At 35.1% G+C, this 25,134-nt stretch overlaps 1 protein-coding gene across 1 annotated transcript in view; it reads left to right on the top strand.

Moving 5' to 3' along the window:
- The window catches only part of SEMA3C (semaphorin 3C), a 186,343-nt gene extending 161,675 nt beyond the window's left edge, over positions 1 to 24,668 (top strand). The window contains exons 14-18 of the mRNA XM_022554344.3: positions 50 to 91; positions 3,394 to 3,551; positions 16,964 to 17,031; positions 19,155 to 19,285; positions 22,987 to 24,668. Of these exons, the coding sequence (XP_022410052.2) occupies positions 50 to 91; positions 3,394 to 3,551; positions 16,964 to 17,031; positions 19,155 to 19,285; positions 22,987 to 23,400 (813 nt within the window). The 3' untranslated portion in view covers positions 23,401 to 24,668. The remainder of the gene's footprint in view (positions 1 to 49; positions 92 to 3,393; positions 3,552 to 16,963; positions 17,032 to 19,154; positions 19,286 to 22,986) is intronic.
- The last annotated feature ends 466 nt before the right edge of the window (positions 24,669 to 25,134 follow it).

Consider the following 25,134-nt stretch of genomic DNA (forward strand, 5'->3'; position numbering starts at 1 on the left):
GTTTTAAGGATTATTTGAGCAACTAACAATGTTTTTCTAACTTTTTTAGAATCATGCTTCTATAACAACAATGAAAATTTCATCCAAAAAGGTAAAAACAACCCCATTTTTATTTTCTTTGTATTTAAAAATTTTACTATTGTGGAAGAATGTGTTTTATAATTTCTGAAAATTTAATTTTACTATTAGCAAAATTATTAATACTGTTCATAGTATACCACACACTTACTTTTGATATGGAATTTAGCTTTAGTTGAAGACAAAATAGGCTTATTTTTGTACAGAAGTTCATCAGAGTAGAATATATATATGCAGCAAGATATTCCAACATTTGTATATCCCCTATTCTCAAATATTACAGTGTATGAAGGCAACCAAAATAAAAATAATCTTTCTGAAGGAAGAATTTAGCATAATGTTTGGGCTACTGTAGCATCACGAACCTTCTCAGGGACTTGGAATGAGTAATCAATACTCTTTTGAGTTCCTGTTGCTGTCACATGTTTGAAATATGCAGTGCATTCTTTTATGCTTATTTCTAAGGAAGTGCTATTTTATAGGGTTTACATGTCATTTAAAAAATCTGAACGTCTCAAATCTAAGCCATATCAGGGTTCCGGATCTGGGGAATAAATGTTTTACTATGATTATCAGAAATGTTTGATCTTCTAATTTGTGCCTTCACACGCAAATACACAATGACCATGGAGAGGAAAAGCCCAATTCCAATCTCTACATGTGCAAAACATGCACCTCTCCAGACCCCAAAGTTGCTATCTCTAAAACAAAAGTTCTAAGGGGCAGAGCAGTATAGTCAAAAATGGGGTAGGCTTCAGAATGGGACTGACATGCATTTGAACCCCAACGTGACCTTAAATTATAAACAAATTATTTTACTTCACTGACCTAAATTTCTGCCTCTGCAAGGTAATGCTTTCTCACAAATGAGTTAACTTATATAAATGACCTAAAACAAAGTGGGTCTTCGGTAACTGCTGTTTGTAAGAGCCTAAGACTTATTTTTCTTGGAATATGGAATAAAGGTTTTATGTGTTGGCATAACTGATGATATAACTTTAGTGTTCTTCACCATATTTGGTCTGTTACAGATAGAGAAGTATTCCACAGTTAGTCTCGTACTCTTTTCACTTGACTAAATTTTATGAAGAAAAATAAATAGGGTACAAGGGAGCTAAAGATCTCATCTGTAAAAATGTTTGTATGGTGCATAACAAACATTTTCCCAAGTAACAAGAAGCCATTTGTCATTTTCCCCAGTGTCCTAGGGAGCTGATCCCAAGTCAGAATTGTCTTTGAAGTCAGCATGGAATCCCTTTGTTTACAGTAGTTTAATGGAAGGAGAAAGTATCAGAGCAAGATTCAAAATGGACACAAAGCCATTTGTGTGACATAGTAGTACAGTATACAATTATAGGTTTCAGCTCATAATTCAACTGGTGAACTTGTAATACACAATCCATTCCATTAAATTGCAGTGTACAGCACAAACATACACTGGAAAGACTGAGTATTAAATTTGTTTCAACATCTTATATTGTAGGTAATTTAAAATGTTTAATTAAAGCAATTAGATTCAGGGCAAGGTAATTGTTTGATTTGGGGGAGAATTCATTTACACAACTATGTATTGCATTATTTTTTCAGTGTGAAAGAACTACAAATTGCCAATGGTATTTTATATATATTTAAATTCCACGAATTTAGTACCTTCTCTAATGCTCAAACTAAAAATTTTATTTTTCATTTTATGCTCCTTTATTCTCTAATTTATCCTTGCATTCCAAATAGCAGAAAATAGATTAATAAAAAAGATAATTTCTAGAATGGAATTACCTGTATCCTTTCCTCAAATAAACAAGTTTCCTTGAAATATTTTAATGAGGTTGATGCATTCACTGTATTATTTATTAATGTACTCAATGAACATTTATTTCAAATATTTCTAGAGAAATGATTATCGTCAAAACATGCAGTTGTTTTCTTATAGCTTGAATGTCTCAAATGGGAATCAGTAATTTTCAGCCTATTTTCTGAAAAATTCATTGATCTGAATAAAATAATTATTTTATATTACGTGTGCTAGGCTGAGATGTGATTCAAATGATTAATTAGAATTGAAAATGTATAAATTGCTAGCTTGTTCATTGGTAGTTTACTAATACTATTGCTTAATATTCATTAAGCGTTTAGGTGCCAGAAACTATTCTAAGCATTTTATGTGGAGTTAGCCCTTATATTTAGTTCTTACATAAAATCTATGGAGTAAGTGCTATATTGTCTCAGTCTTACCAAAGAGGAAGCTGAGATTCAGAAAAGTTAACCAGCAAATTTGTGGTAGCTGGGATCTGAATCTCAGAGATGTGCCTCCAGAACCTGATAGACCGATGGTGCCCTCACTGATTTAATTTTAAATCTACATATAATTTTTAAATTTATATATAATTTTTAAATATTTTTATATATAATTTATATATAATATTTAAATTTATATATAATTTCTAAATTTATATACATACAGACACACACACATACACACACATATGTGTGCACATGTGCATGTATTCAAGTTCCAGCTTAGAAATTCTATGTTAACTTGAATTACATATTATCAGTCCTTTGTAAAATAAGGACTGTGAATTAGAAACATCCCTTCAACTCCTGAGAACTGCTTTATGCACAGCTAAAAGAGTTGGAGAAATATCATAATAAGCTCTTGACACTGTACAAATGAAGGAGGATGAAATCTTTATTTATGACTTAGGCTGCTGAAGATCTTGGGATCATACAGAAAGTTTAAAACGTCTAAATATAAATACTTACAGTCTTCTAAATAATTTTAAAATTGCTCTCAGTAATAAGTCACTTTCAAAGGCATGTGAAATTTTTTTTATCTAATATTTTTATCTAATATTTACCATCTATTTTTTCTAAACATAAAAGTGCCCTTTATTTTAGACTCTACTTTTTCAAATTTACAAGGTGATCGTTTGCCAGACTTGAAGAATAAGAAAGCTGTCTTGTGCTTTGCCAAGAGACAGCATTCAAAGAAAAAAGGCAAACATCATAATTTAAATCTGTAATACATTAGCTCAAATCTGAGAGAACAATGAATCCCAATGTCTAAAATACATTACCATTCTACATGGTGCTCTGAACTTTTTTTTTAAACAGGAAAGTGGTAATGTTATAGGCATATTAACGTAGGAAAATTCTATTTATTTTGGCTTTATACCCTTCTGTACTTTGCTTCTTGTTTTTAGTCTATTTCAAAATGAATCCAAGGGTTTGTGGGCATATATTATATTGTGTACCTGCTGGAAGTCCACTTTTAACTTCTACATCTGAAATAAATCACCATCATTCTTCTAATAGCAACAGTTGTATGTGAGCTCCAATGAAGGACTTTCCCAAGTGTCTCTGCATCGCTGCCACATCTACGGTACAGCCTGTGCTGACTGCTGCCTGGCAAGAGACCCTTACTGCGCCTGGGATGGCCATGCTTGCTCTAGGTTCTATCCAACCGGGAAACGGTGAGTATTAATATTCAGCTGAAAATCAAAATTGACATCATCAGACAATTAAGCAATGCTCCACATTATTAAAATCAGTTCTATTGCAGTACTCTGTAAAATGATACTAAAAGTAGTAGCTAAGTTTAGTACCATATGTAGTCTTTGAATGAAGAAAATGGCCATTCATAGAAAACAAACTTATGGTTACCAAGGGAGACAGAGGGGTGGGGGTTGGGAGGAGATAAATTAGGCGTTTGGGATTAACATATTAAAAAAAAACAGCAACAACAAAACAGAAAATGGCCCTGCTTTATAACTTGAGCTTCTCACAGACGTATTAGAATGCATTACTTTGGAAAAATTCCTTTCTCCTTTTAACATTCCTCTGCAACACAATCCCCACCTCAAATATTTCAAGCAGCATTTAACTCTCACATTACCTAATTTTTATCTTTTTTGTTTTATATGCTTCAGATATCCTTAAATCTAACTTTCCTAGGATTTCCCTGGCCGCTTAATTCCCCTGTAATCAAATGCTTGTCCTACTTCAGGCAACAGGAGCATCGCTCCAGAATGGGTACCATGAACACTTTCAAAACCTTGATGACCATGCTTTACCCCTTAGAATGGTGAGTGCATGATTGCTGGTTAGATTAAGAGGTTAAGGCAGTCTGAGGCATAGTGCCTTTTATCCAAGAGAAGACTTAGGCAGGAAACTCTGAACCAACTTTCACCAAGTTGGAAGGAAACACCAGTAGTGAAATTATAAAACAAAGAATAAGCAGAATTTAGGTTTAACCAAGGTCAGCTATTTTCAGTCAAAATTTGATATGGGTCATGATGGGTGACAGGAGGGAAACCTATAAAACACAGGTCATCAGGAGAGAGCAAATAGGACAAGCCTTGAGCACCAGTGATATTTCAAGTAAAATCACTGGGGTGATGGTGTTTTATAGCTCCTTTATTCTCTGTTAAAGATATAGGCCTGGGCTTCCCTGGTGGCACAGTGGTTGAGAGTCCGCCTGCCGATGCAGGGGACATGGGTTTGTTCCCCGGTCCGGGAAGATCCCACATGCTGCGGAGCAGCTGGGCCCGTGAGCCATGGCTGCTGAGCCTGCACATCCAGAGCCTGTGCTCCTCAATGGGAGAGGCCACAACAGTGAGAGGCCCGCATACCACAAAACAAACAAACAAACAACAAAAAAAAGATATAGGCCTTTAAGGACTTGACAGATTAAAACAACCCTAGCACTTCTGCATATCAAGATTATTCTGATCTTTTTATCTATTACTTCAATAAATTTGTATCATGAGACAATTATTTGCCAGGCAGTATTCTAGAGCTAGACATATAACATGAAAAAAAATAACAACAAAAGGACAAAAATCTCTGCCTTGAGGGATTATAAGTTCTAGAGGGGGAATACAGACAATTAACAAATAAAGAAAGAAACCCTCCAGTATATCAAATAATGATAAGGCCTATAACTTTTAAAAGAGCAGGGAAAGGAGATAGGGCATGTGGAAGCAGGGGATTGCATTGTTAAATGGGTGGGCAGGGGAGGCCTTACTGAAGGTATATTTGAACAAAGGCTTGAATGTGATGAGGAATGATACCATGAGGTGACACCACCATTATTCGGGAGAACAGCATTTTGGAGACAGGGGCCAGAAATCCTTAAAGCTTAAGTGTGCCAGGATTGTCCAAAAAACAACACCAAGACTAATGGGGCAATACTGGAATGAGAAAAAAAAAGGGTAGGAAGAAAAGGGATCAGAATGCCAGATGACATAGGACGTAGTAAATCATTGAAGGTCCTTTATTTAGAGTTAAATGGGAAACTGCTGAGAGTATTTGAGCTCAGGAGTGATATTATTTGACTTTTGGTTTAAAAAGATCGTCTGGTTGGGTTTGGCTGTGATTGAGGTCTTGAGATGGGAAGAAGATGTGGGAAAGAAGAAATAGAAGCTGCAAGACAGTTAGGCTACTAACTAATGATCCAAGTGAGATACAATGTTGGCTTGCAAAGGGATGATAGAAGTGGAGGTAGCCAAAAGTGGCCTGATTCTGGATAGGGTTCAAGGGTTCACAGAATCTGCTGACATATTACATGTAGGGATGTTAGAGAAATAGAGGACTCAGAAATGAGCAAATTTTCAGAACTGAGCATCGGAAGTATGTACATGTCATTTCCTGAGAAAGAGAAGACTGTGGAAGGAGCAGGTTTGTGGGGAGAGAGATAATGTTAAGTTAATGCTGCCTATGAGATATTCAAGTGGAGATGTTGTGTAGGCAATTAGAAATATGAATCTGGAGTAGGGAAAAGTGGCCTGGATAATTTCAAAGTCTACAGATTAAAGGTAACCCCTATCAAAATTCCAATGACATTTTTCACAGAAATAGAACACACAATCCTAAAGTTTGTATGGAACCACAAAAGACCCTGAATATCCACAGGAATCTTGAGGAAGAAGAAAAAGCTGGTTTAATCATGCTCCCTGACTTTAGGCTATACTACAAAGCTAGAGTAATCAGAGCAGTATGGCATTGGCATAAAAACGGAACATAGATCAAGAGAAGAGACAAGAGAGCCAGAAACAAACCCAAGCATATATACTCAATTAATTTACAACCAAGGAGCCAAAAATATACAATGTGGAATGGACAGGCTCTTCAATAAATAGTATTGAGAAAACTGGACAGCCACATGCAAAAGAATGAAACTAGACTACTCTTGTACACCACACCCAAATATTTACTCAAAATGAGCTGAAGACTTGAACATAAGACGTGAAACCACAAAACTCCTGAAAGAAAATGTAGGTGGTAAGCTCCTTGATATGTCTTGGTGATTAGTTCTTGGATCTGACTCCAAAAGCAAAAGTAACGAAAGCAAGAATAAACAAGTGGGACTATATCAAACTAAAATGCTTCTGCACAGCAAAGAAATCCATCAACAAAATGAAAAGGCAACCTTCTGAATGGGAGAAAATATTTGCAAAACATATATCCTATAAGGGGTTATTATCCAAAATGTATAAAGAGGAGGCGGAGTCAAGATGGCCGTATGGGAAGGTGCAGAGTTAGTGTCTCCCCACAACTAGGGCACCTGCTGGCCACTGGTGGGGGACTCTGATGCTGAAGGAGACGGGAGGAACCCCAAAGTGAACCAGCAGGACGTAGGGGGGCTGAGGGGATAGGAGGAGTGGAAGCCAGATAGGATCTGCACCCCTGAGGCCAGGGAGATCAGGAGAGGCAGGCAGGAGGGGCCCTCCCAGACCAGAGGAGCAGGAGACGAGAGGACGGCATTTCCCTGCCCACTCATGCCCAAGAAGCCTGCTGGGATCCCAGGTGAGGTCCCCCGCCCTCTGAGAACAGGGGTGGGGGGCACACCTGGGCCCCTTCTGTTCCATTGAACCTAAGCCCCACACCCCCACAGCCCCCAGGGCCTTTTCCAGCCTTGGCTGTGGAAGGCAGGGCCTAAGCAAGGGCAAGGTTTGGCCCCACCCACCACCCAAACCTCACCCTTGCTTAGGCCCTGCCTTCCACAGCCAAAGCCTTCCCCCCCCTTTTTTTCTTTTCCCTCCTCCTCTTTTTTACTATTGTGATACTAATGTACCTTCCAGTTGTTGATTCATCTATATTTTTACTTTTATATTCTTCCTAACATATCTGTTAGTTTCCTAGTCTAATTTTATATTTTACTTTGCTATTATTATTTTTTTTTTTTCTGCCGCCCCAGGCAGTTTGTGGAATCTTGGTTCACAAACCCAGGGTTGGGCCAAAGCTCCTGCAGAGGGAGCTCTGAGTCCGAGCAACTGGACTAACAGAGAACCTCAGATCCTAGGGAATATTCATCAGAGTGAGGTCTCGCAGAGTTCCTTGTCTCAGCACCAAGACCCAGCTCTACCCAATAGCCAAAAAACTCCAGTGTTGGAAGCCTCAGGCCAAACAACCAGTAAGACAGGAACACAATCCCACTCATAAAAAAAAAAAAAAAATGACACAGCAAAAAATATGTCACAAATGAAGGAGCAAGGTAAAAACCTACAAGACCAAATAAATGAAGAGGAAATAGGCAATCTACCTGAAAAAGAATTCAGAGTAATGATAGTAAAGATGATCCAGAATCTCAGAAATAGAATGGAGGCACGGATTGAGAAAATACAAGCAAAGATCTAGAAGAACTAAAGAACAAACAAACAGAGATGAACAACACAGTAACTGAATTGAAAAATGCACTAGAAGGAATCAAAAACGGAATAACTGAGGCAGAAGAACGAATAAGTGAGCTGAAAGACAAAATTGTGGAAATAACTTCCAAGGAGCAGAATAAAGAAAAAAGAATGAAAAGAATTGAAGACAATCTCAGAGACCTCCAGGACAACACTAAACACATCAACATTCAAATTATAAGGGTCCCAGAAGAAGAAAAGAAAAAGAAAGGGTCTGAGAAAATATTTGAAGAGATTATAGTTGAAAACTTCCCTAACATGGGAAAGGTAATAGTCACCCAAGTCCAGGAAGCACAGAGACTCCCATACAGGATAAACCCTAGGAAAGATACACCAAGACACATATTAATCAAACTAACAAAAATTAAATTCAAAGAAAAAATATTAAAAGCAGCAAGGAAAAAACAAAAAAACAACATACAAAGGAATCCCCATAAGGTTATCAGCTCATTTTTCAGCATAAGCTCTGCAGGACAGAAGGGAGTGGCAGGATATACTTAAAGTGATGAAAGAGAAAAACCTACAATCAAGATTACTCTACCCAGCAAGGATCTCCTTCAGATTCGATGGAGAAGTGAAAAGCTTTTCAGAAAAGCAAAAGCTAAGAGAATTCAGCACCACCAAACCAGCTTTACAACAAATGCTAAAGAAACTTCTCTAAGCAGGAAACACAAGAGAAGAAAAAGACCCACAAAAACAAACCCAAAACAATTAAGAAAATGGTCATAGGAACATATGTATCGATAATAACCTTGAATGTAAATGGATTAAATGACCCAACCAAAAGACACAGACTGGCTGAAAGGATACAAAAACATGACCTATATATATGCTGTCTACAAGAGACCCACTTCAGACCTAGGGACATATACAGACTGAAAGTGAAGAGATGGAAAAAGATATTCCATGAAAATGGAAATCAAAAGAAAGCTGGAGTAGCAATACTCATATCAGATAAAATATACTTTAAAATAAAGACTGTTACAAGAGATAAGGAGGGACACTACATAATGATCAAAGGATCAATCCAAGAAGAAGATATAACAATTATAAATGTTTATGCACCCAACATAGGAGCACCTCAATACTTAAGGCAAATGCTTAACAACCATGAAAGGAGAAATCAACAGTAACACAATAATAGTAAGGGACTTTAACACCCCACTTACACCAATGGACAGATCATCCAAACAGAAAATAAATAAGGAAATACAAGCTTTAAATGACACAATAGACCAGATAGATCTAGCTGATATTTATAGAACATTCCACCCAAAAGTGGAAGAATACACTTTCTTCTCAAGTGCACATAGAACATTGTCCAGGATAGATCACATCTTGGGTCTCAAATCAAGACTCGGAAAATTTAAGAAAATTGAAATCATATCAAGCATCTTTTCTGACCACAACGCTATGAGATTGGAAATCAGTTACAGGAAAAAAATGTAAAAAACACAAATACATGGAGGCTAAACAGTGTGCTACTAAATAAACAAGAGATCACTGAAGAAATCAAAGAAGAAATAAAAAAATACATAGAAACAAATGATAATGAAAACACAACAACCCAAAACCTATGGGCCACAGCAAAAGCAGTTCTAAGAGGGAAGTTTATAGCAATACAATCTCACCTCAAGAAACAAGAAAAATCTCAAATAAACAATCTAACCTTACACTTAAAACAACTAGAGAAAGAAGAACAAAGAAAACCTAGTCAGTAGAAGGAAAGAAATCATAAAGATCAGATCAGAAATAAATGAAATAGAAATGAAGAAAACAATAGCAAAGATCAATAAAACTAAAAGCTGGTTCTCTGAGAAGATAAACAAAATTGATAAACCCTTAGCTAGACTCATCAAGAAAAAAATGGAGAGGAAGTAAGTCAATAAAAATAGAAGTGAAAAAGGAGAAATCACAACTGACACTGCAGAAATACAAGGGATTATAGAGACTACTACAAACAACTATATGCCAATAAAATGGACAACTACAAAGAAATGGACAAATTCTTGGAAAGGTACAATTTTCCAAGACTGAACTAGGAAGAATAAGAAAATATAAACAGAACTATCACAAGTAATGAAATTGAAACCGTAATTAAAAATCTTCCAACAAACAAAAGTTCAGGACCAGATGGCTTCACAGGAGAATTCTATCAAACTTTTAGAGAAGAGCTAACACCTATCCTTCTCAAACTCTTCCAAAAACTTGCAGAGGGAGAAACACTCCCAAATTCATTCTATGAAGCCACCATCACCCTGATACAAAACCAGAAATAGATATCACAAAAAAAGAAAATTATAGACCAATATCACTGATGAACATAGATGCAAAAATCCTGGACAAAATACTAGAAAACAGAATCCAATAACACATTAAACGGATCATACACCATGATCAAGTGGGATTTATCACAGGGATGCAAGGATTCTTCAATATACTCAAATCAATCAATGTGATACACCACATTAACAAATTAAGGAATAAAACCATATGATCATCTCAATAGATGCAGTAAAAGCTTTTGACAAAATTCAACATCATTTATGATAAATGCTCTCCAGAAAATGGGCATAGAGGGAACCTACCTCAACATAATAAAGGCCATATGTGACAAACCCACAGCAAACATCACACTCAATGGTGAAAAACTGAAAACATTTCCACTAAGATCAGGTATGAGATAAGGGTGTCCGCTCTCGCCACTCTTATTCAACATAGTTTTGGAAGTCCCAGCCACAGCAATCAGAGAAGAAAAAGAAATAAAAGTAATACAAATTGGAAAAGAAGAAGTAAAACTGTTTGCTGATGACATGACACTATACATAGAAAATCCTAAAGATGCCACCAGAAAACTACTAGAACTAATCAGTGAATCTGCTAAGGTTGCAGGATACAAAATTAATGCACAGAAATCTCTGGCATTCTTATACACCAACAATGAAAAATCAGAAAGAGAAATTAAGGAAACAATCCCATTCATCATTGCAACAAAAAGAATAAAATACCTAGGAATAAACCTGCCTAAGGAGGCAAAAGACTTGTACTCAAAACTGTAAAACACTGAAGAAAGAAATCAAAGATGACAAAAACAGATGGAGAAATATACCATGTTCTTGGATTGGAAGAATCAATATTATGAAAATGACTTTACTATCCAAAGCAATCTACAGATTCAATGCAATCCCTATCAAACTACCAATGGCATTCTTCACAGAATTAGAACAAAAATTTTTACAATTTGTATGGAAACAGAAAAGACCCTGAATAGCCAAAGCAATCTTGAGAAAGAAAAAGGGAGTTGGAGGAATCAGGCTCCCTGACTTCAAACTATACCACGAAGCTACAGTAATCAAGACAGTATGGTACTGGCACAAAAACAGAAACATAGATCAATGGAACAAGATAGAAAGCCCAGAGATAAACCCATGTACCTATGGTCAACTAGTCTATGACAAAGGAGGCAAGGATATACAATGGAGAAAAGACATTCTCTTCAATAAGTGGTGCTGGGAAAACTGGAAAGCTACATGTAAAAGAATGAAATTAGAACACTCCCTAACACCATACACAATAATAAACTCAAAATGGATTAAAGACTTAAATGTAAGACCAGATACTATAAAACTCTTAGGGAAAACATAGGAAAAACACTCTTTGACATAAACCACAGCAAGATCTTTTTTGACACACCTCCTAGTGTAACGGAAATAAATACAAAAATAAACAAATGGGACCTAATGAAACTTAAAAGCTTCTGCACAGCAAAGGAAACTATAAACAAGACAAAAAGAGAACCCTCAGAATGGGAGAAAAATTTGCAAATGAAACAACAGACAAACGATTAATCTCCAAAATATACAAACAGCTCATGGAGCTCAATATCAAAAAACAAACAATCCAGTTAAAAAATTGGCGGAAGACCCAAATAGACATTTCTCCAAGGAAGACATACAGATGGCCAAGAGGCACATGGAAAGATGTTCAACATCACTAATTATTAGAGAAGTGCAAATCAAAACTACAATGAGGTATCACCTCACACTGGTTAGAATGGGCATCATCAGAAAATCTACGAACAACAAATGCTGGAGAGGGTGTGGAGAAAAGGGAACCCTCCTGCACTGCTGGTGGGAATGTAAACTGATACAGCCACTATGGAGAACAGTATGGGAGTTCCTTAAAATACTAAAAATAGAACCACCGTATGACCCAGCAATCCCACTACTGGGCATATACCCTGAGAAAACCATAATTCAAAAAGAGACATATACCACAATGTTCATTGCAGCACTATTTACAATAGCCAGGACATGGAAGCAACCTACATGTCCATCCACAGGTGAATGGATAAGAAGATGTGGCACATATATACAATGGAATATTACTCAGCCATAAAAAGAAATGAAATTGAATTATTTGTAGTGAGGTGGATGGACCTAGAGTCTGTCATATAGAGTGAAGCAAGTCAGAAAGAGAAAAACAAATACCTTATGTTAACGTATATATATGGAATCTAAAAAAAAAGAAAAATGGTACTGATGAACCTAGTTTCAGGGCAGAAATAAAGAGGTAGATATAGAAAATGGACTTAAGGACATGGGGTCAGAGGGCGAAGCTGGGGCGACATGAGAGTAGCCATCAACATATATACACTACCGAATGTGAAATAGTTGGCTGATGGGAAGCAGCAGCATAGCACAAGGAGATCGGCTCAGTGCTTTGCAATGACCTAGAGGGGGTGGGATAGGGAAGAGGGGTGGGAGCCTCAAGAGGAAGGGGATATGGGGACATGTGTATGCATATGGCTGATTCACTTTGTTGTGCAACAGAAACTAACACAGTATTGTGAAGCAATTATACTCCAATAAAGATCTATTAAAAAAAGTATAAAGAATTCATACCACTCAATAGCAAAAATACAAATAATTTGATTAAAAATGGTCAGAAGATCTGAACAGACATTTTCCAAGGAGACATACAGATAAACAAGGGGCACATGAAAAGATGTTCAGTATCACTAATCATTAGAGAAATGCAAATCAAAAACCACAGTGAGTTATCACCTCATACCTGTTAGAATGGCTAGCATCAAAAAGTCAAAAAATAACGAGTGTTACCGTGGATGTGGAAGAAAGGGAACCCTTGTGAACTGTTGATGTGAATGTAAATTGGTGCACCCACTATGGCAAAGTGTATAGGTTCCCGAAAAAAATAAAAATAGAACTACCATGCATTCCAACAATTCCACTTGTGGGTACTTATCCAAAGAAAACAAAAACACTAATTCAAAAAGATATATGCTCCCACATGCTTATTGCAACATTATTTTCAATAGCAAACACATGAAAACAACCCAAGTGTCCATCAGTGGATGAATGAATAAAGAAGATATGGTAGATAGATAGATAGATAGATAGATTGATAGGTACATACTTACATACACACACACAATGGAATACTCTTCAGCCATAAAAAATGATGGAATCTTGCCATTTCTGACAACATGGTTGGACCTTGAGGGCATTATGCTAAGGAAAATAAGTCAGACAGAGAAAGGCAAATACTGTATGATCTCACTTTTATGTGGAATTTTAAAAACAACAACAAAAGCGAGCTCATAGATACAGAGAACAGATTTGTGGTTGCCAGAGGTAGGGGTGGTGGTGGTGGGAAAAATGGGCAAAAGGGGGTCAGAAGGTACAGACTTCTGGTTACAAAATAATTGTCACGGGTATGTAAGGTAAAGCATGGTGACTGCTTAATAATACTGTAGTGCATATTTGAAAGTTGCTAGGAGAGTAGATCTTAAAAGTCCTCATCATAGGAAAAAAAAACCCTTTTGTAATGGACTATGTAAGGTGACAGATGTTAACTAGACTTACTGTGGTGATCATTTTGCAATATATATAAATATGAAACTGTACACCTGAAACTAATATAATGTTATATGTCAGTTATACCACAGTTTTTCAAGTACAGATAGGAAAAAAAACATGTATCATGGGCTGAAAAAGAAACTAAGGATTTAAGGAGCTATCTTGATACCTCTAGCAGTGTCTTAATTCTATCACAGAGATCCAAAAAAATACTGTATGTATATATATATATATATATATATAATAGGTGTGAGGTGATATCTCATTGTGGTTTAGACTTGTGTGTGTGTGTGTGTGTGTGTGTGTGTACATATACACACATATATAAGATATTCCTTGGCCTACGCTTACCTGTCTTTGGCTAGCATACTGGGAGTTTCATTAAAACTATCTATATGGGCTTCCCTGGTGCCGCAGTGGTTGAAAGTCTGCCTGCCAATGCAGGGGACACGGGTTCGTGCCCCGGTCCGGGAGGATCCCACGTGCCGCGGAGTGGCTAGGCCCGTGAGCCATGGCTACTGAGCCTGTGCGTCTGGAGCCTGTGCTCCACAACGGGAGAGGCCATAACAGTGAGAGGCCCGTGTACCGCAAAACAAACGAACAAACAAACAAAAAAACTATCTATACTATTTAAATTCTCCAAATTATTCCCAAACTTTTTTAAGCATACAGTTACAGTGAATACAAAACATGTTTGCTGCATGAATTATTTCCCAAATTCCCATATGTAGCATTTGTTTTCTTTAGATATTAAATAGTACTATGAAAATGATCATTTGGAGTATTTTTCATTTTCTTTAATAGTGTTAACTGGTTTTATTTCGATTGCACTATCTAACTGGAACACAAGGATCATGTAGAGGAATTCATAGGAATGAGAAACAAAAACATGTCCTTTGTATGGAAACAAAGAAGTACAGTTACACTTGGAAGTCAATGGAGGTTATATTTTGACATAATAGAGTTGTTAAGTATCATTGGCTCGGTAGTTTCTCTTTTTTAAAAACAGTTTTTTCATAGTAAACAACATAAGCATTTTTCCTCTTCACCCTCAACTACCTTTATTTGTGCATCTGTATCAAATATTACAAGTTAATCTCAAATGTTATTTATTATGGATTCAGACATGAAGTTGGAAACTTTAAGACAAGATAATCAGTTCACCCTTAAAGTAAATATCTGCTTTTTACACAAGAAGTAGATGATTTCATTGTTTATCCAAAAGAATAGACTATAATGGCAGAAACATTGGCAACTTGAGCCACATCCCCAATCCTAAATGCAATATAATATGACTCTGTCTACCCTCATGCTTTCACAATGCTATACAAATGCCTGAAAGGGAATCTACACATATAGAAAGCTCAGATGGCTGCCTTCTTGTTTTCATCATTTAAGCCAAGCCATACAATGGTATTTGAATGGTATTTGAATGTCTGGAAGCTATGTGATACTGCAAATTCAGATCGCCCAGCTTGGAGGTTCATGTACTTGAGTAAACCGTAACACAGTGCTAATCACAGGACAATAAGTTTAACCATTGTGAGTAATATTGCTTGTCTAGATGGCTGAAAATGACCAGTTCAGCCGTAAGAACTGTCATATGGTTCTCATATAATATACGCTCACAAGTTAGCTGGTAGTAAATAATGCTGTGACTTCAAAATATAGCAAATACAATGCAGTAAAAACCTGACATAGGATCTATTCTAAAATACAGTATTAATCGTAATTTCTGAGACAAGAGTGACTTCCACTAGTTTGTGTGTGTGTGATTGTAAAGCATCATGTGGCTTTTTGGGAGAAACAGTACTTAAATGACACAAAAATTGTACTCATATTTTCATAAATAGATGTATATAATCCCTTGATTATTTAAACTATTAACTATTTGCTGTAACCTTAAAATAAATTTTTTCATTATCATTGACTTTGAGGTTCATTTTGCTTTGCAAATTTTATAATCACAGTGTGATTTTAATATTTCCCTTCTTCTTACTGAATATTTTAATTTATCATTAAGGTTAAAAATATTAAGAGACTTAACTAACCCAATTAAGTGATATGCTTATCCATATATACTTTTCAGCACTGATAATAAACAACTGATCTACCCCTGTACTCCCAATATTTGAAGAGTGTTCCCTTTCTTCTCTCTTATAACCATGTTCATGTCCACGATTCATTGCTAAGACAATTTCAGTTGCTCTATCTATTTTGATTTGTTGCACTATGTAATACAATTGAAGCTAATATGTAAGTGAATCTAAGACAGGAAATTAAATAGTTTGCAAGTAACTTTAATTTAAATAATGACCAACTTACAAAGGATGTAACTAAATTTTTGAAATGCTTAAGTTGGTGATATGTAACAAGTAAATACCCTGAGTGAACCTTGATTGGATCCTGAATAAACTTTAAAAATTTCATAAGGGATATTTTGGGGACAAGTAGTGAAATTTTAATATAAAATGTGTATTATATAGTATTATTAAATAAATATTGATATCTTTAGTATAATAATGATATTGTTCTTATGTAGGGAAATGACTTATTCTTAGAAGACACATACATTTAAGGGTGTAAAATTATCATGTCTGCAACTTATTTTCTAAAGATTTTCATATATGTGCATACACAGTATATACATGACATATGCTTGCATATGAGAGAAAAAATAAATATGGCAAAACACGATTTATGAGTCTAGGTATACCATCATTCATTGTATTCATATATCCACTTTTCTGTAGTCTTGAAATTTTTCAAAATAAAAACGTGAAGGAAAATTCTTATTCTAGTAAATGAAAAATTTTGTTTAACTTTATACTAAAAATCCATGTTCTCTGTATCTCTTGTTCTGGAAACTTTTTAGTATCTCTGGAAATGGTTTGAAAGCATTGACTTTTGTAAGAGAATTGTACTTATTTAAGAAAAAATTATAAGGAGGAAGATGCTAGTGAGTTTATACTTTGGAGTTATCATCTTAGAAAATTTTCTATGAATGTCTCTAAAATAAAAATTTACAATATTAACTTGGAATCTAGCATTTACCCAGGATGTACACATAATAGGAGTTTCATCTATCACAAGTGGTAGATGGGGAGAGTCTGAATTAATTCAGATTGAAAACAAGGTTAAGTACCCACACTATATTTGAAGCATTGAACAAAAAAATGCAGATAATCAGATCACCTTTCTTTATGAAAGCTTAGGCAATCAGAAGATTGCAAAATTTAAACTGAAGTCTTTTAAATGTGGTATAATTGGCAATGTTAATTCTAAGTCACTTGTATATACTTCTGTGCTTCATAGGAGGAGCCGACGACAAGATGTGAGACATGGAAATCCATTGACTCAATGCAGAGGATTTAATCTAAAAGGTAATTAAAAGTGATCAAACTTGGTAAAGACTAGCAGTGCTCAGTATCACATTTCAGTAAGGGAAACCTTGTAATAGATTCAAGTATGTCATTTTAAAGAAAGATTCACTATAAAAATTAGTGGTATTCATATATAGTAATTAAAAATTAAATATTATTTGTATGTATACTAAGAATTTTGTAAAACAAAAGTCCGGGAACACAGATACCTTGGATATGTTAGTAGGTAAGTCTTTCACAAAGATAGTAATTATAGATTTTCCTAGACATTATTTTCTTTCTGAAGAAAAAGATTTACTTATTTTTTTGTTTACCACTGAAGAAAATATAACGTCTTGTTTGTTTGTTTTTTACTGTGTTAAATTACATAACGAAATTTACTATTTTAACCATTTTACAGTGTACAGTTCTGTGGCATTAAGTACATTCACAGTGTTGTGCAACCAGCACCACAACTTTTTCATCATCCCGAAGTTAAACTCCATAACCATCAAACACTAACTCCCTATTCCCCCTTCCCCAGCTTCTGGCAACCACTGTTCTAATTTCTGTCTCTATGAATCTGAATACTCTAGATATCTCATATAAGTGGAATCATACAATATTTGTCCTTTTGTAAATGGCTTATTTCACTTAGCCTAATGTCTTTTTCAGGTTTCATTCGTGTTGTAACATGTGTCAGAATATTTTTTTTCCTGTTTAAGGTGAAAACGTAATCCATTGTATGTATAATATATATCGCATTTTGTTTACCCACTCTTCCATCAATGAACACTTGCACTGCTTCCAAAAGTTGGCTATTATGAATTATCCTGCTCTGAACATGGGTGTACTTTAGTGCCTTGGTTTTACAGTTTACAACCATTCCATTTGCTTCTGGCAGTCCTGCCTTGTATCTTACAATTAATCTAATTCCTTTCTTCCCATCCTGACATGGAGATATTATGTTATTATACTTTTCCCACTGACCCCCTCCCTCCACCTCCACCCCACCAACAGAGGGACCTTCCTCCAGACTCACCAAGGTGCTACAGAGGTACTGTTGTTAACTGTTAACACTGAGATTCCTGTTGCTAATCTTTTTGAGTCTGGGCATTTTTGTTTTTATTTAAAGAATGAAATTCTTGTCACTAACTATACTAACTACAAGAAGAAAATTGAGACACGTTTTGCTTAATTGTTCCATACATCCAATTGAGGAAATAAAGCCAGGTTACTATTTCTCTATTTGCTGAGTATTTTATAAATCCGAGTGTCAGTCATAGTGGTAAGAGTATTTGCAGCGGAGGTAATGATGAACAAACACCGATGTTGATTTTGTGTCAAAACCTGAGCTAAGTGCTTTTTCATGGATTATTTCAGTGCTCAAGAAATTATTCTTAAGTAAGGTCTATTCCTATTCCCACTTTATGAATGAGGATTCTGCCCATGTCTAAGCTACCACATGATTATACTAAATACTCTTCTAATTTAAGAATTTCAGTAAAGAATGTCTGAAAATGTTTGTTTTAGAACCAAGTAAAACTGAAGCACAGAGATATTAAATAACTTCTCTAAGGTTACACAGCCAGTAGTGATAAAGTCAAGATTTTACCTCGGGTAAAATCTGATTTCAAAGATCGTTTTCTCAACCATTACATCCCACTGTGGCCACACTTTGCTTTCTGCCTTTTCTGCCTTTCCGAATTTAATCTATACCACACTGAGTATGGAGTTTAAGGGTGGGATGAACTTGGCTTCAGTATTGCCTGGCACTTACTAATTCTTTAACTAGGATATGTTTCCTCATAACTCACAGCCTCAATTTGTTCAGCTATGAAAAGCTGAGAAAATTTAATTCACAAAGATGTTATAATAATTAAATGTTCAAGATGATATTAAGTGCATTCCTTCGTGTAAAGTAATTCTTGAATAAACATTGATTCCCTTATATCTTTCTCTCCTTCCCTTTAGGTTAAACAAACCAGGCAAACAATGTATAATAGTCTGCTTGTTAAATGATTAAGACTGCCTTTGGGGTTTGCCATAGTCGCTCACAATTTTATAGAGAAACAAACATTCAAATAATAGAATATGTTCCAAATTCCATTGTCATCCTCTCTCCTTTTATTTTTGCTCTTCAGCATATAGAAATGCAGCTGAAATTGTTCAGTATGGAGTAAAAAATAACACCACTTTCCTTGAGTGTGTCCCCAAGTCTCCACAGGCATCTATCAAGTGGTTGTTACAGAAAGACGAGGACAGGAGGAAAGAGGTGAGTAACTCAGCAGAGCAATCAGTCAGGGCTTTGGAAAGAGCATTAAATCACCATCCCTCAGTGACGTTCAGATCAAATGAAAAAGGAAAGACATATGAACATCCTTTAATGTCTCTGGGATGACAAGTGCCTCCTTCTTTAAAATGCTTTGTCCATAGAGTTGACGGATTAATTAGAAATCCTTTCTTCCTGCTCACCTCGATAACACAGTGATTAAAACAAGAGCTTGTGCACTCAGATGGGGGTATTGATGTGAGGAAGCATTTGTAAAAGAAACAAGATGTGTGAAAATCCAGAAGCTAAGTTCTCATACAACAGCACCTTTGTGTGATTCACAAGATAAAAGGGGCTTTTTAAAAAGTTCAATTTTCCTCAGCAAGAAATGGTAAAGAGCATTTTTCTGCTGTGTGGTAATCTGTTTCCATTGCTTTATTATTCATAACTCCTGGGGTTTTGTTAGGTAATATGTGGAATCACTGTGTATGGGACCATTGCCTTTACTTACTGATATGTAAAAAAACCCCTCGATTTTCAAATAAAAGGACACTTATATTATTAACCTTTCACTGATTGTAAAGAGCTGCTTTAAAAGGAAAACATTGTAGGGCTTCCCTGGTGGCACAGTGGTTGAGAGTCCGCCTGTCGATGCAGGGGACACGGGTTCGTGCCCCGGTCCGGGAGGATCCCACATGCCGCGGAGCGGCTGGTCTCGTGAGCCATGGCCGCTGAGCCTGCGCGTCTGGAGCCTGTGCTCCGCAACGGGAGAGGCCACAACAGTGAGAGGCCCGCGTACCGCAAAAAAAAAAAAAAAAAAGGAAAACATTGTAAAACAGCATAGAGTGAAATATTATAAATAATGAATTCCATAATATTGATATCACGTTGTACTGACAAATGAGAGGATAAGAAGAAAAATATATATGTATATATAAACCGTTAAAGTAGCCTAGACTGCGGTGGTACTAACAGTACATCATAAAGTCCGATGTAGCAAAGAGAAAATAGAGCCTTCTGCATTTGTGTGTGTTCTGTTGTAGGCAGTTTCCATACTACATATTAGATTAATGAGGGCTATGTAGAATGGATACAATCCCAAGATGTACAACACAGGCATTGCATCAAAATTACGGAAACAGATGTTGGCTCTTTATAAGAAAAGACTTCCCAATTCTCAGACCTGCCTATCCAAAGATGTTATGAGTTGTTAGGAAATTTTGTGTCCCCTGTCACTGGCATATTAAACCATAGGCTGATGACCACTTGCATAAGATGAGACATAACTATCAAAGATGAGCTCCATGCACTTCAGGGCCCCTTCTTGCCCCATATTTCCATGATATTAAATTTTTTCTTTTTTAGTTTTTTCATTAATAAAAAATTATTGTTTGAGACCTATTTTCTTTGCTATCAAATCTATCATCAAATTAGTCTTGAATTGTCTGTAGTCTAATTAATTTAAAATTATTTTGAATGGATATGGAGCATAAGAATAATTGCCTTGCAAAGCAATCTGGGGTAAAATTCATAAAGTACTATGATGATTATCATACAGAAATGGAATTCTTAGGTTAGAACATGACATGTGGACATGAACCATCCTTCCAGAGAAAGTCTGTATGTGTGTATGTGAATTGGAAATCCAAAACTCAAATGGGGGCTTACCTAACATAGATAACATGCTTTTATTTTATTCAGTAGAAAGTTCAGTGGAATAATATATGAGTGAATGTAATTTCTATTATGTAAAATTGAAATAAATGAATATATACAGTCTTGAATACATGTCACAGGAATTATCAAATGAAATTTAAAAGGGAATGGATCATAAATTTTATCACTTTTATGGTATTTCTAATGTTCTATTTCAGAAGGTTCAAGAATGTGGAGACTCAAATATGACTATCTTGATTTTTCTTCCAATCTCAAAAAACAGAAGAATGCCATAATTTAAGACTATGAAAAAATTAACTCTAATGTAATTACGAAAATCTCTTCTGTCCAGAATTCAAGCAGATCACAATTCCACTCATTCTCACTTTAGTTGAATAAACTATTAACATTTAATTAAATTTATCTTAATTCTTCCTTAGTAGTTTAAGCAAACATACACATATTTCTCATATTAATGGTGTGCAAATATTGAACTTTTATTTTGAAAAGTAAGACAAATGGTAAAAAAAGCTTGCAGAGAAAAATGCAAATAGTTCATATTGAATAGCATAAGTGAAAACTAAAAGCCCTCCTCTTCTCCACATCAATACTTATTCCCACTTCTCAGAGTATAAGGCTGCTAAGAATTATATATTCCTCCAAATAGTCTCCATAATCTTCCTATTTTCCTCTCTCTCTTTCTCTGTCTCTGTCTCTCTGATACATAGACACACACACACACTTCATATCAGTACATGTGGAGCTGCCTTATTTTTCTTGGCTGCATAGTATTCCACTGTATGACCATACCTTAAGTTTTCTAAAGCTATCTACTGGCTACATTATTTCTTGTTTTTCCTCTTATCAAAAACATCATGTAAATGAATATCTGCATACTTGTAAGAGTATATCTTCTATATAAATTCCTAGAAATAAAATGTCTGCACTGAATATTATATACACGCTAATAGATATTATCAAATTGGCCTCCAAAATTTTTCCCAATTTCACACAAATGGAAAAGGCTTTCTTTTCTTTTATTTCTGAATGCATTTCTACATTATTTAAAACTATTTTCAAGGCACATTTAAACTTTAAAAATTAAATGAACATAAAAAATTTTGCTTTATATATTTCTGTCCTTACTTTTTCCTAATCTCTCTTTTCTACTTCTGTTCTATTTTTTGTATTTCAGTACTATATTTTGCCTTCCCTTATTTTTCTTTGGGTCAAATTTCCTTCTTCCCTCAATGAAAGAGCATTCCTGAGTATACATGTGAAGGAATTACTTACCACTTAGGTTTTTATGTGTTCATTGACAATACTATAGCGGGAACTGTAAGGAAATGGATTTCAGCATTTAGTTTATATCTAGAAAATGATATTTTTTCCAGTATAAGCCTGTAAAGTAATTAAATATTCACCTCATAGCCTCTTATTACTTTTCATTGGAAAATAAAACCACTTGGAGTACTTACAAGATAATGAGTTCCAGCTTATTTTTAGTCATTCTTTGTGTTAGATAATAGGAAAAAGCCCTTGATAATATTCAAAATGCTGCCTCTGCTTATAAAATTTTTAGTTAAGGGAATATTCATTCATTCATTGAAAAAAAGGCAGAATTCAACCCTTTAATTGTGGCTTCATGTTTTTACTCAATAAGTGAGTATTTTTGTTACAATAAAAGGCAAGAACTACAGGATAAAATAGACATTTTAAACTATCTGTGAATTTCATTTATATATGTTGACTGTGATTTACATTCCAGAAACATCCCAAACTCTGGCTTATATGTGGAGAAACTACTTCTATACAAAGGGAATGCACTTTAAGCTATTTTGGGCAATATGAGTGATAACTTCACCCTCTCTTTAATAGATTCAGTACCACTGAGACTAGATTTCCTGAGCAAAAAAAAAAAAAAGGCAATGGAACTTATCAAAACTCTGTGTCCACTAAGAAGGAAGTTAACACTCTGTATTGTTGGTCATATCTTTTTAGAAGATATATAGAGTTGGGTATTCAGAACTTTGATATCTCTCTTTTAGGTCAAGCTGAATGAGCGAATCATAGCCACTTCACAAGGACTCCTGATCCGCTCTGTTCAGAATTCTGACCAAGGACTGTATCACTGCATCGCAACAGAAAACAGCTTCAAGCAGACCATAGCCAAGATCAACTTTAAAGTTTTAGATTCCGAAATGGTGGCTGTTGTTACAGACAAATGGTCTCCATGGACCTGGGCCAGCTCTGTGAGGGCTTTACCCTTCCACCCAAAGGACATCATGGGGGCGTTCAGCCACTCAGAAATGCAGATGATTAATCAGTACTGCAAAGATACTCGGCAGCAACATCAACACGGAGAAGAATCCCAGAAGATGAGAGGGGACTATGGCAAGTTAAAGGCTCTCATCAATAGCCGGAAAAGTAGAAATAGGAGGAATCAGCTGCCAGAGTCATAATGTTTTCTTAAATGGGGCTTATGCTTCCATCAGTAAATGATCTGTCTTCAGTGATCAACTTCTGAGCAAAGAATCTTGTGCTTTACCCATGGGAAATTCCTGAGAAAGGGGGTTACTCACTCCTAAAGGTGAACGTTACATGAACTGAAATGAATATGCATTTTCTTGTATGATATTGACTAGCACTAGACATGTCATGGTCCTCATGGTGCATAGAAATATTTAACTTAACCTAGATTTTATTTATATCTTTATTTACCTTTTCTTCAAAACCAATATGGCGACTATAAAACTAGAATTCTTACATCCCTTAATTGAACTAGGGCCATAACCTGTGACCTTCCATCCTTGCTTTAAGGGTTTAGAGTTCTGTCAATCATTTGTATACAAGACCAAATGCCAAGTTCACAATTTTTACATAGTAAAAGTTATATAAATGCATGTGACAGAGTAGTTGTCAAAAGAAATGTAGAATAGAAAAGAGACAAGGAAGAGGAAATCTAAAACATGAGCGATTTTCATAAAAAGATAACATGGAGTTTATGTGCTTCCAGTGAAATATAGTATTGGTTACTTTTAAGATTGCAAAATTATCAGTTTTTGATATCTGTCATTGATCTCTGTTCCCTTGTTTCAGGAAGATAAAAGGACACCTAACCATTAATATCTTTAATTGGAATTATGTCAGTGAAGCATTTAAATTTATATTGTTATGTAATCGTCTTCCAAACAAAAGCACTTTCTTTTTTGGAAGTTATTTAAGTTATTCTAGATTCAGAGAATATAATCTTACACAGTTTAATTGATAAATGTGTTTATTCTAATTTTCTAGTTTGTATGGCATTCTAAAAAATGTAAGAAGAAATTTCTTTTGAAATATCAAACTTGTATATGAGGGCTGAAACCATCAAAATGGAAAAAAAAATAGAAAAAAACAAGGTAGAAAATGCAGTTTTATTGACAGAAGTTTATTAAAAATGTTACTAATTTTTAACTTCAATAATTAATTTCAATGATTAACTCACTTTTTTTTGTTTACCAACCTCAGATATCATACTGATTTTTAAGTCACCGATTCTTTTTTTTTTTTAATACTCTTTCATGTATGCTGGAGAGATGCTCATTTTGTGGAGAAGTGAGAAAAATTCTAATTTGAACAAAAATAGACATACTTTATTTTAAAAGAATGTTGGTACATTATGTTCACTGGTATATAAATACAAATGTGGTAAGTTTGTGATGAATAAAATAACTATCTTCTAATTGTATGTTTGGATCCTTTTATTAGAGTAATTTAAAAGTGATTTTTTTTTTTTACTCCAAATAACAACTAGATGGGAGAAGTATGAAAATTTTCTTCATATCCTCACATTTCTTTTAAAAACACAACTTTTGCTCTTTCATTTTACTTAGTTTTAAAGACATTTTCATATTTCTAGGTGCAAACAGAACTTATATCATACCTAATCAAAATCTAATACGAAAGTTTTATTTGTAGTTAACAAGCCATGAAGAAGGCAATCAAGGTAGATATATTACCTTCCTAAGCACTACAATATAAAGCGTCAAGAACTAAAATCATTGTCAAAATGAATGTAATCACTGATCAAAATCTAGGAATAAAGTTTATTATTTAAATGGTGGTAAATTATGATATTATAAGAGGAAGCCTCAATGGGGCAAAAATAGCAGTTAACAAACACAACATAAATAATGTTTATTCAAAAAAAAACT

Source organism: Delphinapterus leucas, chromosome 9 (genome assembly GCF_059928025.1).
Source record: "Delphinapterus leucas isolate spDelLeu-1000000601 "Yukka" chromosome 9, BTC_Dleu_Yukka2, whole genome shotgun sequence".
In the NCBI taxonomy this organism is placed as follows: domain Eukaryota; kingdom Metazoa; phylum Chordata; class Mammalia; order Artiodactyla; family Monodontidae; genus Delphinapterus; species Delphinapterus leucas.